Here is a 14864-nt window from a genome sequence, read left to right as displayed (position 1 = left end):
TTTCAATTGCTGGAGCAAACTATGGGGAATGGTAATGGAGGATCTGGGCAACTGGGAACTGGCTGGGCTCTTCATAACATCTGGAAATGGACAATTATGTTTTTCTTTGTAAAGGTGTGGAAATTACTATAATGGTCTGGTTTTTGGTTTTTTTTTTTTTTGTGTTTTTTTTTTTTTTTTTTTTTTGTAAAATACTTGTAAGTCTGTAATTTCTTACTTGGGGAATTCTTCAGAAATCTTTTGCCTTGTTTTGTTCCATTTCTCAAACACACATTGTTTTCTTCATTTAATATCTTTTGAGCACAGAGAACTAGGCCAGGCAGATGTGTTCTTCAGGTCATAGATGCCTGGCCTCAGCATGCCCCATGTCCAAATCAGTGGTTACTCTGAATAGTTGGCAAAATTATAAACTTTATTTTTCTTCCTGAGTCTTGGCATGCCCAATGGATTATAGGTCTGAAGAAAACAGTTGGCATTTCCTTCTGAAACTTAGACTTTCTTCTAAAAGCAAAGACACAAATAGTTTATTTTGGAGTAGGAAATGTTGCTAGATTTAGTCATTTAATATGACTGTCAACTTTGCCTGTTTTCCTTAAAGGGACCTGATGCTGTAAATCTGTAGTGCTCACTTTGCTGTCTAACTTTGTAAAAGAAAATCAGTGTTAGAGCAGGTTCTTGCTTAAATGCAGATGGTTTAAAATTGGGGTAAAACTAGTTTCCTTCATATTTGACTTTTGGTTGCTATGTAAAGCATGGGAGACTTGGATATGGGTAGCAGTCATTATATGGATTCATCCTACTTAAAGAGGAACAAGTGAAAGTTATACTCGGAAAAAAAGAAAAAAAAAAGATTGGAATGTTTCCCAGGACTAATACCCCTTTTGATTTGTAAGAAGAAAGGAGAATCTGTAGCCCTTGGAGGCAGTTTATTTTATCAGTGGTGGTTTTCAATCCATGACTTCACAGCCAGTGGGACTGGTGTGTTATGACAAGAAACATTTAATCATTGATTACATTTTCAAGAATGATATGATCTTGACCAAAGGACATCCATTTGACTATGTAAATATATATTTTAAAACCTAAACTAAACACTAGAGCTAAATTCAGTCTAGGGGTTAGCAGGGTACAATCCATTGCCCGATTTTTTGCCAGGACATTAGGGAGACGCATCTTAATCTCTCTTTTAATATTTAGAAAAATAAACAACATCATGTTCCTATGAAGTGAGTTCAACTGTGATGCAAATTAGTGAGCCAAAACGTCAGAATGAGTGGGTGACTCCTCTTTTCCCCAGGGAGGGAGATGTAACAGTGATACAAAGGACCCTTAAAACAGCTTTTATGTTAGCTTCCTGTTCCCTTTTCAAATTCACCTGGAAAGCTATGGATTATATTTAAGAAATGAAGAATGAGTTAATGGTGAGTTGTTTAGGGCAGTGTTCCTGCCAGCAGTAGCGTACTCCAGGTTGGCACGTCATACCATACTACATCTCCCAGGACTTGTGCAGACTTGCATCGTGGCTCCGTGATCAGAGGTGGTTGTGGCAACAGGATCATGCCCAGGGAACACGGGCACTGTGGGCTTGGCCATATAGCTTTCACCATCACTGTCAGGAAGGAAGGCAGGCAGGGTCTCTTCTGCCCTTTTTCCCACTCTGTTGGTGTGAAAGGTGGGTTTGGACTCACTTCTGCTTGATGGCTTTGCCCATCCAAAATGTGCCATGGGAACAACTCTTGCTTGTCTCCCCTGGTAAAAGGCAGCCAGCCACATACTGCCCACAGGCTGACTGTTTTATACACTGTACAATGCCATTGGGGTGTTCACAAGTGTGTTCACATCCTACCTCCATAAATGGTTTTATCTATATGGTAGATGCCTGGCAACATGTTTGAATTTTAATTGTTTAAATCTTTCAGTTCCAGATGGATAGGCAGCTCAGAATGATTTCCTGCATATTTTTCCTATGTCTGGTATTTGTTGATCCAAATAACATATATGTCATTATCATATAGAGCAAGTATGTATTTGTTCTGCTTGATTAAATTCCTGAATTCCCAGCATTCCTCCAGTCCTGCCTCAGTCACCACACTTGGGAGGTAGGCTATGAGCAGCACTGCATGCCAGATTTCGGTGTGCGGCAGTCAAACATGGTGTCCACATGTGGAAAAAATGTCCTGTTTGCATCCACCAACGTGTTAAGTGATGTTTGTTGCTCTTCTACAGGTTTAGAAATAAAAGAACATGTACAGAAGCAAGAAGTCACCAACAGTTTGCCGGCGCCTCCTCAAATGCCTCTGCCAGAAATACCTCAGCAGTGGCTGGTGAGTGTTAATCTAAATATATAAATATATTTGTAAGAGAGAATATATCTGTGATAAGCAACAATGAATTGTTACAAGGGGAAGGAGCCTGCAGGTCCAGGGAAATTCTTATTCCTATCATTTTCCACTCTGCTTGAGGGAACCAGGTTCAATTTGCAGAAGAGAAAGCAAAAAATGCCCTATGGTGAAAGAAGCTTGGGAACTGATCACCTGCAAAGGCTGTGGAAACACAATCTTTGGCAATTTGCAAAGTTCAATTGGCAAAAGTCTGAGCATCTTAAGATTAACTGCAAAGGTTGACCTGCCTTGTGGTGGAGGTTGGCCTAGCCCACAGGTCCCAGTCAGTTTCTTATGATTTTAATGATCAGCTTTTCCTGGAGTGAGCGTTATGAAAAGATTCCCTCTTGATAGCCGGAAATGAAGGCTCAGAGTTTCAAAATGAAGGAATAAAACTTCTTTTTTTTAAGAAATCCAAGTCTTTAGTGCCCTTCTGTGCTCAGTCTCTGGGTAGGAAATTCCCCGCAGAACAAGTAGAAGTGCGTGTTCTTGGAGGTGTTTATAGCAAAGATACTGATTGAGATCTGTAATTCAATCCCTCCAGTTGGGAGCAGCTGTCTTGTTATAAAATAAACGATAAACATATTTTAGTGCTCCTCTATTACTGACTTCACAGAAGATTTGAAGAAAACATTTTCAGCTTTTTCTTAGAGAAGCAGAAACAAATCATGGGTTAACCCGTTGAAAGGTGGACATGGTCTTAGCCCTAATACTGACAATTATCCATATTTTCATTCATCTGTGGGAAATTTTATGCATGGTGACAAAGACAATCCATGGTGGCTCGTGTTCATTGACTGAATAGAGAAGTACAGATGCAACTTACAGGGGCAGAACTGAATGGCTGACATTCTGCTTCATTTTAGTGTATTACTCTGTTATCCCATTTCTGCCCAGTTGTAAGAGATATATAAGATATATATACCTTATATAGGCCAGTAGCAGCTTATGAGCATAAGAACTAATTTATCAGACCAAACTCTTGGCCAGCCTTTCATAATACTTTTGTAATTACCTTTATTTGGTGGTGAGTAGTGCTGTGTGTTGCAGAACAAAGTAAAAAAAAAAACCCCAAAACATGTATTATGTAGGATACCTTAATCATAGTTTATCCCTCAGCATTGACAGCTTTTGGTTTGTGACCTGAACAAGATTTTTGATATGCTGAAATCATTATAGGAGGAGAATATTTATGTTAGAAACATTCATATCCAGACCTGGTATATATACTGTAGCAAAAATCAACTAAAAGGGATGCATTAAAATAATTATGCATAGATTTGAATGGATACAAAAGTGGTCTTATTAATATGCAGTGAAACCTGGAGAATCCATTTCATGGTTAACAGTGCCTGAAAATGATTATTTTTCTGTAATTCAAGATGCATATAGCATACATTACAAGGGAATAGGTTGATGAGAGGCAGGAAAATTATGCAAAATGCACATGCCTTTGAAATGTAGACTGTAGGTGCTGGCTTCATAAACTGAAGCCAGTTGAGATTCTCCTTCTTTCATATTTATATAGGTTCAGTTTAATAAATTAGCTCTGAAGATTCACATTGTTTTTATAAAGACAACTGACCTACTTTTCCTTTCTCATACACTAATGTGTAAATTCCCTTAAAGTTGGTACAGCTGCATAGTGTGAAATATGAATTAGGTCCAGCAGGTCAACACTGGTTTTTGCAGTAGTTCAGTTTGGATTTTTGAGTAACAAAAATACTTCTCTGAGATCCAGTGGGAATTACCATGGAAGCTGACACAGAGCTGGTTGATCTGGAACACGGTCTTCCCATATTGAGCCTGGCAAAGTGGAGCTTGAACATCACCATCCTTTCTGACCTGCCAGTAACACTGCGGACACTTTCATCTCAGTGAAGTCACCAAGCTGACCTGTTTTTCCCATAATGGTGAAACCTGATTTTTTGCCAGTTTTTCTGCAATTCCTTTCTCTGCCACCAGGCAGTGGCAGTTTCCACCTCCCTTTTAGGTGTTGGTGTCACTTTGAGATCAGCAATGAAATGCCCCAGGCCTCTCATTGACTTGCAGTATCCAAATACAGGTTATGATCTATTTTAAGATGGTAGCACATTGTAATTTGTGAAAAAAATGACAGACTGCTGCTGTCCTGCTAAAGATCAGGTGTAGTCAGAAAGGAAGGATAAAACCATCAGCTTTTTGACCTTCGAACACAGGGGCAAGCTCAAACCACAGTCTGGCTGTTTAAAAACTTCTCCTGAAGTCACGTTGAACTAATGGAATTGATCATTAGCTGTTTATTTGAAACTTTTCCCTATTAGATGACTCTTTGTTAGCCCCTCAATTATTACTATGATCAGAGACTTTCATATTGTCTTCTTTTTTACATCAGGCTGGGCATCAGTGACAGTGGCCAAGATATATTTTTTCCTTCCATGCTCCTGTGACAGAAATACTGAGCTACCTTTACTAGCCACTTTTCATAGACCGTGCTTTCATAGTCAAGAAAAAGAAATCTCCTAGGCCCACTAAAGGACAGGAAATTCTGCTCCTGGTTGCCCTTCTTCACACAGCAAATTGGAAGTCATGTTGTGTCCTGGGTTCAGCAGTAGCAGTCCCAGGAGCAGGGGGAGGGCAAGAAGGGGTGTGTGAGTGTGTGTGTGTGTGTGGGTGTGTGAGTGAACGAGCTGTGTGGCTGGGTTTAAACCACGACATGTTGTATGGTATCTCTTTTTCCCAGCCGTTCAGGACAGAAACATTTTCTACTTGCTGAATAACATGGTGGTCTCAGCCTCCAGTAGAAACACAGTGGGCTGGTGGAACATAAGAATTTACTGGACGTGGGAATCAATAACTTTAAATGCACTATGTGCTGTTACTGAGAATGATGAAAGTTAAAGTTTCATTTACACCACTGTTTCCCTTTATGGCACTCAAGGGATTCTGCATTCAAAAATGTTTAGTTTGAATTGATGTTTAAACTTTTACTTATGTAAAGATGTGTGGGTGGGAAGGAATTCAATACCCCTTAAAGCAGTGCCAGGAGACAGAAGTATGTGTGGGCAGGTGCTGTGCAAGGTTTCCTTTGTAAATCTGTAAATAGACCTGCATATTTGCTCAGGCTAAATCTTGTATCAGTTTTGTTATTCATCAGCCCATGAACAAAGAGTGTAAACTTAATTTGATTTAGAAACATGTTGTTAATAGTTTAAATGAAGTCTCCAGTTATTAAAACATATTAAAGCCTGGAGAGATTTTCTGGTCTCAGTGGGCTTTAGACCAGGTCTTAAAATTGACAGACAAATTTGGACCTCGCATGTACTTTACTTGATTAGAGTGAATCACTATGTACACATTCCCTTAGTAATTCTCTTTTTCTGTGTACATTCCCTTGCCTGCATCTGGGCTACCAGACTTTCTGTCAGGCTTAGAAAGCACAAATCCTCACTTGCTTTAGCTTTCGCATACAGCTGCTTCAGATGGCTGGCAAAGTAAAAGCTGCAGATAAAGAATGTGAGCATAAGGGCATCTTGGGAGTCCTGCTGCAGAACTGAAAAGCCATTTGCCTGAGTGCTTTAGGATGTGCTTGTTAGCATGCATACAATGCCAGCAGCTAGGGAAGCTTTGCCTAGCTCAGCAGCAGAAGAGATCACCCTGTTTAAAATAGTCGTATTGGTTCTCCCTTCTTGACTATACTGAGAGGGCTTGTGTCTTTTAGCCTGCTTTCTCCATCTCTACATCACCAGGTACTGTTATGATATTTCCGTGCTCTTGACAGTCAAGTAGCAATGGTGGAAGATGAGTTTGGAAGAATAACAGAGCAAGGCTCTGTGTGTACCTCTAAGTGCTGCTGGTGATTTAACACCTGGGATCTCATCACTGTGCTATCATCAAGTTGCTTTGAAATACATTTTCCATTGAGGCTGTAGGATAACATCCGGTGTGTCCTGCTGCTCAGATGCGCCTCAGGATTACTGGCATGAATTATCCCCAGCATGACAGTGACAGAATACTTCCAGCCTCCAAGCATTTGGTTGTCATATTACATCTGACAGTTGGTGATTTCAGTGCACTCTGCAGTCCAACAAAATCAAATACAAACAGCACACTTAGCTATTTTTCATGATTTTCACAGTAAAATTGAGTATATGTTTTGTTTTTTCTGGAATATTGTCAATTTAATAATTATTTAACCACAACAAGTGTTCAGCAAGGTGCCAGAACCCCTGTAGATATAAATCAGAAGGATAGGTCCTGCAACATACACAGTCAGTCTGTAGGAGTGTTTCATATATATGGGTTTCTTATTGCAGAGAAGTGATTTGACAGCCTCCCTTTATCTGGCTGCCTGGTATACTCTTAGATGTTCATTAAAAAATGCTGAGAGTGTCCTTGGAGAAGAAAAGAATCATCCAGAAATCAAAAGGATTTTTGAGGTGATATATCACCAATTACGTTAATCATTCTTTGGACAACAACCAAAAAAGTGCCAGTCTTTAAGCTTCTTCTAAAATATGGAATGAGGCTAGTGCCATAACTAAAGCAAGGGCTTGTGTGCTAGGCAGGTACTTACGAACCTTTATTTCTTCTTGTTTTTCCTTCTAACACTGAAAAGCGGTTGTTATTATTCTCTGTTCATCTTAAAACAAAATCTTAGGATTGTATTGGCCTTGGAGTCTTTTCCTTGCAGGACATTTGTAAAAGCCACAAAAAAGAATTCAACAAAAATTCAGCTGTTTAATTCAAAGCTGGCCAATAGCTTCAGCTTGAACAGATCTCAACAAGTTCTTCCGTAATGAAGGAACAACTAAACAGGCTTTTTTGATTACTCACTGCAGTCACTCTTACTGCAGGCAATTATTAAAGAATAAAATTATTAATATTTAATTATTTTATTAATAAATAAATTAAATATTAACCTTTCAGAAATGTACCAAAATCTATTTACTAGAATGCAGGTTTCTTTAACCCACTATTTCAATTTGAAAGGCTGTTCCACCATCCCAAAGTTAGTTGCCAGCCTTTGTTCTTGTGTTTAAAAATATCACTTTCTTTCCTCGCCTTTGTACCTGTGCCTCAGATATCTTCTGAAATTGCAATCACATTTCTCTCAGGTTTCATTTCAGTCTATTGCGTATAAGAAAGGCTCTAGCAGTTTCATTTTGATCTACATGACTTGAACCACATTAAGGCAGAACTAAGAATAAAGGCTTTCCTAGTCCCGAGCAGTAATAGTGGGGGGAAATGCTGCTGAAGCAGAAGGTGGATGCAAACACAAAGCACTTAGAGCAGGAGGGGGGGAGAAGCTGCTCGGTGCTGCCACCCTCCCAGCCTGCGGTGCTGTGGCTGCCCAACTGGGGCTCCTGGCAGGCACCGGGCTCCAGAAAATTGCAGGGCTGGAAGTTTGGAGATGCTCATCTCTTAAAACTGGTCAGTATCTGAAGGGAGCCTATAGGGATGCTGGGGAGGGACTCTTCGTCAGGGACTGTAGTGACAGGACAAGGGGTAACGGGTTAAAACTTAAACAGGGGAAGTTTAGATTGGATATAAGGAGGAAATTCTTTCCTGTTAGGGTGGTGAGACACTGGAATCGGTTGCCCAGGGAGGTTGTGAGTGCTCCATCCCTGGCAGTGTTCAAGACCAGGTTGGATGTAGCCTTGTGTGGGATGGTTTAGTGTGAGGTGTCCCTGCCTATGGCAGGGGTGTTGGAACTAGATGATCTTGAGGTCCTTTCCAACCCTAACTATTCTATGATTCTAACTGCATCAGTATTCCTCCCATGCACCTGCTCTAAGGTTGATGTTAAAGTTTGATCATGAGTGACCAAAACAGCAGTCTTGAGGACATAGAATCATAGAATTATAGAATCATTTAGGTTGGAAAAAAACTTTAAGATCATAGAGTCCAACCATTAACCTAGCCACTAAACTATGCTGCTAGGCGCCCTATCTACACGTCTTTATAAAACTCCAGGAATGGTGACTCCACTGCTTACCTGGGCAGCCTGTTCCAGCGCTTGATAACCCCTTTGGTGAAAAGGTTTTTCCTAATATCCAATCTAAATCTCCCCTGGCTCAACTTGAGGCCATTTCCTCTTGTCCTATTACTTATTACTTGGGAGAAGAGACCGACCCCCACCTCACAACAACCTCCTTTCAGATATTGTAGAGAGTGGTAAGGTCCCTCCTGAGCCTTCTCTTCTCCAGACTAAACACCCCCAGGTCCCTCAGCTGTTCCTCATCAGACTTGTGCTCCAGACCCTTCGCCAGCTCCATTGCCCTTTTCTGGACCCACTCCAGCACCTCAATGTCTGTCTTGTAGTGAGAAGCCCAGGACTGAACACAGGATTTGAGGTGTGGCTTTACCAGTGCCAAATACAGGGGGATGATAATTTTCCTCTTCCTGCTGAACACACTATTTCTGATACAAACCAGGATGCTATCGGCCTTCTTGGCCACTTGGGCATACTATGTGAAATACTTTCAATTATCATTTGTGATTACATAAAGAATAAAGATAAAGAAATGTTTGCAGCCTCTTTGTTGTGTCGATCGTGTCTTGCAGGACACTATAGTCACCATTTCCATTTCCCCTGGGTGGGGTTGGTACGTTATTGTTGATCATTTATGTCACATTTGCAAATGGTATCAAAAGTTTTAGTTAAAGTAATTTCCTTCTCTGTTCACTTATAGTATGCGTTTTTAACAATGGAACATCACCATGTTTCAAAGCTTTCATCATGTCTAAGCTGCCAGAATGAGCTGTTCCTTACTGCCTTTAACTAGAATTTGTATTTAAAATGGATGAGCTCAGGTCAGGTTTAGAGTAGGATTGAAATGCTTTTCGATATACTGTGTGGGTTTCTTACTATTTACATTTCGTCCTCTTCACTGCCATCTTTACCTTCCTGTTGCTTAAGTCAAGGGCTTATCGAGTTATCCAATCAGAAATCAGATGTGTTGTGAAATGTTTGTGTTTGTGAAATGGTAACTTAGTTCTTGGTGAGGTTACTGTGTAAATGATCTCTAGACAATCTTCTGATCGAGCTGCAGAGCCATAGTATGCCCTGAGTCATTCTTGAATTTCGAGCAAGTCTGTTCAGATCTCTTTCCCGTCATCAGGCTGCTCTTTGTGAGGCTTTGATATCTTTATGGTCACTGTACTCTACATGCTAAGCACTTTTCCAGCAATACCTTTAATTCGCCATTCACCCATGAATCAGATGTACGTCCACTCCCAGGAGGGCAGCATGCAAAGTACTTCCTTTTGGTCTTACTCTTAAGCTTGCTCAAGTCATTGTCCAGGAAAAGTTAAGGAAAACCTTTTGCTCGTGCTTACACTCATCCTCTACCTTGTAATCCCTTCCACTTGCATTTCCTCCTTGCCTTCATCTGCTCAGCACTGCAGCCGGAGCTAATGGGTTACCCATCCAGCTCTTTGTAGGATTGTTGTGGGGTGCTGGGCCTCCCATCATGTCTGATTCTGGCTGCTGGTTTCTTGGCCAATTCCTTTAGGTTTTTTTCCTGGTAGCACTGGTGTCCCAGAGGCATGTACTGTAGTTGGAGGGGTACACTCAGCAGTGGTTGGATGGGATTGTACCAACAACCTGTCATGCAGCTGTGTTACCCACCTCATGGTGGGACTGACAGGGTTACTCTAATTAAAAAAGCTGAGTTTGGTGTCTGGCTGGCTGGTTTGCTGTCTTCTGTCAGATATACTCAGAAGAGGAAAAGAAGTTCTTCGACTTCTTTCACATTATTTGGTGCCTGGTTTTGTAGAGTTTGGCTGACAAGCTGACAAATTAATAACCTTAGAATACAGAGCTGAGGTCAAATGCAGAATTCTTCTCAGCTTCTGCTTGACTATCCTCAGGCTAGTATTTCGCTCCTGCACAGTTCTATATGGTCTTAACACCCCATATAGTCAGCGCTTTTGTCCTCAATAAATCAAAGATCCATTCAGGTCCTCAACTACTGGCAATAAATGGTGACTTGCATTTATTGCCAGAGCAATTCTGAGTTTATCTAATTGCCTCCATACCAAGTCCATGGCAAGTACTAATGCCCAATTTCCAGCTTTCACAGCACTATGACAAAGCCTAGTTGAAATCTGCAGTCAGTAATTTTGCCAGTTGTATTGATGCTCAGATTTTATTATTAATCTTGCTTTCTGGACATCAATTTTTTTACATGTGGGGAGAAGGATCATAAGTGTGTGAGCATTCTTTCTCCTCCAGGCTGAGGATGCAGTGGGGTTGTACAGAGGTTAGGTCTAAGCTTTTCCAAAGCAAATGGCATGTGCATGTGTCAAGGTTTCTTCTTGACAGCCCACATTTGCCTGCTGGCTTCTGAATAGCTTTATTATGCATCACCCGTGTGTGACCACTTTTCCAGTCTCATGTTGCTGCTTTCAGTGTTGAGGGCTTACGTAGCAGCTGGCTTCATAGTCCGGCTGGATCTCAATTGGTGGTTGATCTAATAACACACATGCGAGCATGGCCCTTGAATTGCTGGCAGCCTCTGCCTGCAGCACGAGCGTACTGACAGTTTCTGCTAAAGTCACTGCTTTGCACTGGAAATCTCCACGTCCTAAATCATTGCATAAAGGGAGGTGTTTCTTTCTATTTCCTGCAGAGTGTAAGTCTTCACTGGGGTATAAAGTGATTTTATATCCTCAGGCCCCTATATGATGACATTTATTTTCCTCTGTCTTTCATGCTGCTTTCCACACTATATACTTCCATATAGTCAGCAGATATTAGCTAGACTATCCCTGAAAAAAAGTTACTGCCTATCTTTCTAGATATCCTTGGACAGAAGGGGGAATTAAAGTAATTTATCTCCTAAGAGAAAGAAACAGTTTATTTGTGGAACACAAAGGGGCAAGGGAAGGGAAGACCGTAATATGCCATAAAATTAGTATTTCCACTGAATCTGTTTCAGAGTGCCCTGTAGAATAATGAGTATTATTGTCCAAGTAAATGTTGATTCTTATATTTGTGTGTTTCTCATAACAATCCGTCCTGTAAACTGGAGTTGGTCATCCCATGCACGAATCCAGTCTTAGCATTTGTGCTAATGCCTCTTTGGAGGTTGCCAGGTCTTTCCTCCTGATACCACTCAAACTACACATGTTCTAGGGATTTTTTGAGATTTAATCCTTTTGCAGAAAATGTAAATAGTTTTGTGGGTTTCATGTCCTTTTTATTTTTCAGACAAACTACTGAGAAGTTATTGAATAAAGAATTATTTCAGTTCATAATTCATAACTTCACCAAAATTCTTCCACTAAAAAATTGCCAAGTTGAATTAATGAAACAATACAATGAGCAATACTGAAAAAAACTTAGCACTGTAAATATTAGTAATACCAGAATGCTCAGATGTACTTTTTATATTTCTTGATGCTCAAACTCACATATTCCATAGCTCCCAACAGATGTAGTTGTTTATGGTAGAGATTTTGAGTGAGATATTTGTATTCTGTATTTAATCAGCTGGATTTTCTTTCAATATTAAAGCAGCCTTGCTTTAATCAGAATGTATTTAATGTTTGATGTTTCTATTTCTCCTAATAATTTTTTTTAAATATAAAATAATTGTTTTCAACCTTGTTATGGCAAGCACTGCAAAATGCATTTCAGAGAGGAGGGCCCAGTTAATTCAGCAATGGATTCCATCTGTGTTGATGTTGGCTGCACAGTCCAGCCCGCCCCAGCTGTATGAAGTAACTGGTGCTCCAGCAGGGTTGAATTCAGACAAGCACCATTTGTGTTTCATTTCCTTTTTTTCTTTCTTTCTGAATAACATTTTGTCTAAAAACAAGGATTTCCCCCCTCCTACTCCCAGTCTTTATTGGAACTTTTATTTGTTTCTGGATAAAAGATTGCTTTGAAACCCCAGTGCTGTCAAGTCAAAATTGGAATGACTCTTGGGATGGGTATTTCCTGGGTGAGTTAGGTTTAATAATGATAGGAATTTCATATATTGTATATACACCTGGCTGGAAAAAATAGTCTAAGGCTAGACCAAGATATAATATGTCTGTTTAATGAAAGGGGTGGTATGAATCAGCACTGCCCCAGGAACCATCCTTGTCCCCAGCTCACTTGAGCAAGGCTCTGCCCACCTACATAAAGGAGGAAAATACAAACCCTTTGAAGGCAGTTCCCCATATTGTGTCTAGCAGCTCGGGATACACAGAGCTCATGTGTGCAGGTGTATAGGGTAAAATTAATAATTGCTGACAATTTTCCAATAGTATTTTTTGTGTTCCTCACACCTGTTTCACAGCAGCAGCAGCTATCCTTGAAAGATTCGTTTAGTTTAGGATGTTGTGCAGATTTCCAGTGTGAGGACTTTTTCAGCAGAATTACAGGGACACTACACTAAAAGTAATCTCTTTTTCATTATTTTCATTCTTTGAAAGATAATTTGCCTGGTAAAACTGGTCTGTGAGGAAAACTTGTTTGGTTCACATTGCAGATAACAGTATTTGTCATCTCTTATCTGTAATTGAGTGTGACATATGAAGCTGGCTATATCATTTGATATGGAAGTAATATTAGTGTAATTCTCAGTCTGACCAAGAATGTCTGTATTCAGTCATGATTTGTTTCCTTGTATATGAAGAAGTTTCTGATTTTACTTAGTACACAAAGGGAAGTCAGTGTTGGATGATCTGAAGCGCAGGTTTAGACACTAGCTCCTTGCCTTCCTGCACATTGGGAATACATAAGCACTTACCTGAAAGGTGGAATAACCTACTGGATATGAGTTTAACTACAGAGCACCCTAAAGGTGGGACTTATCTTGCTGATCGTGTTAAGAATTAGGGTCTTCCTTAGGTTTGTAATCAGTAATGAAATTTGGAGATGTCTAGCTTTGAAATATACAAAGATGAATTCAGCCTTGAAAGTGCTCGCAGAAGTAATTCCATTACAGCTAATGCCATGTTTTAATAAAGCTCAAGTTCCTCTTCGGTAACTTTACATCTATAGCAAAAGAGGAGTATAGTCACTATGGCTTCATCTATATTATGTAAAAGAAATCTCTATGCCTCTGCTGGACTGTTGAGCCCACCTGAATTGCAGTCCAGAAGTATCTGTATCTGACCACGAGCAAAGCCCTGGCTAGTTTCTTACTTCAGTATCTCTGCTCATTTTCCGACTTTAGGCTGGATCAGTCCAATGCAGCCAAACACCGTTACATCTCTTTCATTACGAGAAAAAAAGGGAAAGATGTATTGAAAAAAATGTTACTGCAGAAATGAGACTCTGCTTATGAGTTGGTTTTTTTTTTTTTTTTTGTAATCACACAATAAACCACTTATGCTGGAAAAAGACTTCAGTATTTTCTGTAATATGAAGATATGGAACTAAAAACCTGTGGCAAATATGAATGAGTTCTATAAAATACAGTTGTTTTGGTACTTGTTAAGGAAATAGAACAGCAAAGTCATATGGAAGAAGTCATGGAGTACTAAATTTACTTTGTTACTATATCAACATACCAGCAGTCATTTAGTTTTAAATTTAAAACAGGTTTATATTTAGAAAATAAACATTTTAGAATTTGACCTGGTATTTGAAATATTTATTTCATCATATAATAGTTTCTAGATGTTCCAAACTTTTCATTGGTTCTAGCTCAGTTTTCACTATGTAGAAATAGCATTCTTAAAATTAATGTCTAAATTAAGAATTGATTTGCTATTGAAAACCAAAATGATCATGAAAATATGGTCTAAATTATCTGTCCTTAATCTCTGCCAGCCCAGGCTATTTAACTTTAATAAAGTATCCAACCAAACTGTTATTTGCTGCTGTAATATAAATAATTTTAGGTGTAAAATACTTATAGATAAGCCTTAACATTGTAAAATGCTCTGTGCACAGAAATCTTTTTCCTACGTAGACCCTTTAGATTTCTAGTTCTTCAATAGAGAATTATTTTGACAAGAATACTACATTTTAAAATGTATCATTACAGTATGAAGCTTAATTAAGTCACTTCATTGCTTCAAATCTCTTCCTTTACTTATTATTATTTAAATATAACAACTTATGAGGAAATTGAGGTTTAGGCTTCTTTCCCTTCTAAAAGATGTTACCCTGCAAAACACACTTTATTCAAAGGACATCTAATTCACCCCTTCAGAGTCTTGCCTTCAGAGATAGTTAGCAAAAGAAACAGTCACAAGAGCAACCGTTCAGTTTATAACGCTAGTAATATCAGCACTTATCATGAACAGATGTTCTGACCATGTTTAATTTAACAGTTTGTTGGTCTGTAATCACTTTTTCTTTTCCTTTTTTTTTTTTTTTTTTTTTTGTAATTGATTTAGCCACCAGATAATGGACCTCCACCATTACCAACATCTTCCCTACCTGAAGGCTATTACGAAGAGGCAGTGCCACTTAGTCCTGGGAAGGCTCCTGAGTACATCACTTCCAGTGAGTAATATATTTCCAGATTCCAGTTTCTGAGCAATTGCTAATTC

At 39.4% G+C, this 14864-nt stretch overlaps 1 protein-coding gene across 4 annotated transcripts in view; it reads left to right on the top strand.

Annotated features, from left to right (window-relative positions):
• Window positions 1–14864, top strand: part of AFAP1 (actin filament associated protein 1) — a 120741-nt gene that overhangs the window by 58487 nt on the left and 47390 nt on the right. For all 4 annotated transcript variants that reach the window (XM_065659889.1, XM_065659907.1, XM_065659916.1 and 1 more), the window contains exons 3-4: window positions 2227–2324; window positions 14709–14817. In XM_065659889.1, the coding sequence (XP_065515961.1) occupies window positions 2227–2324; window positions 14709–14817 (207 nt within the window). The remainder of the gene's footprint in view (window positions 1–2226; window positions 2325–14708; window positions 14818–14864) is intronic.

The sequence above is a fragment of the Lathamus discolor genome, chromosome 1 (assembly GCF_037157495.1).
Source record: "Lathamus discolor isolate bLatDis1 chromosome 1, bLatDis1.hap1, whole genome shotgun sequence".
NCBI classification, from domain to species: domain Eukaryota; kingdom Metazoa; phylum Chordata; class Aves; order Psittaciformes; family Psittacidae; genus Lathamus; species Lathamus discolor.
Note: the sequence above shows the minus strand (reverse complement) of the source record. Positions and strands in the feature narration are given on the sequence as shown.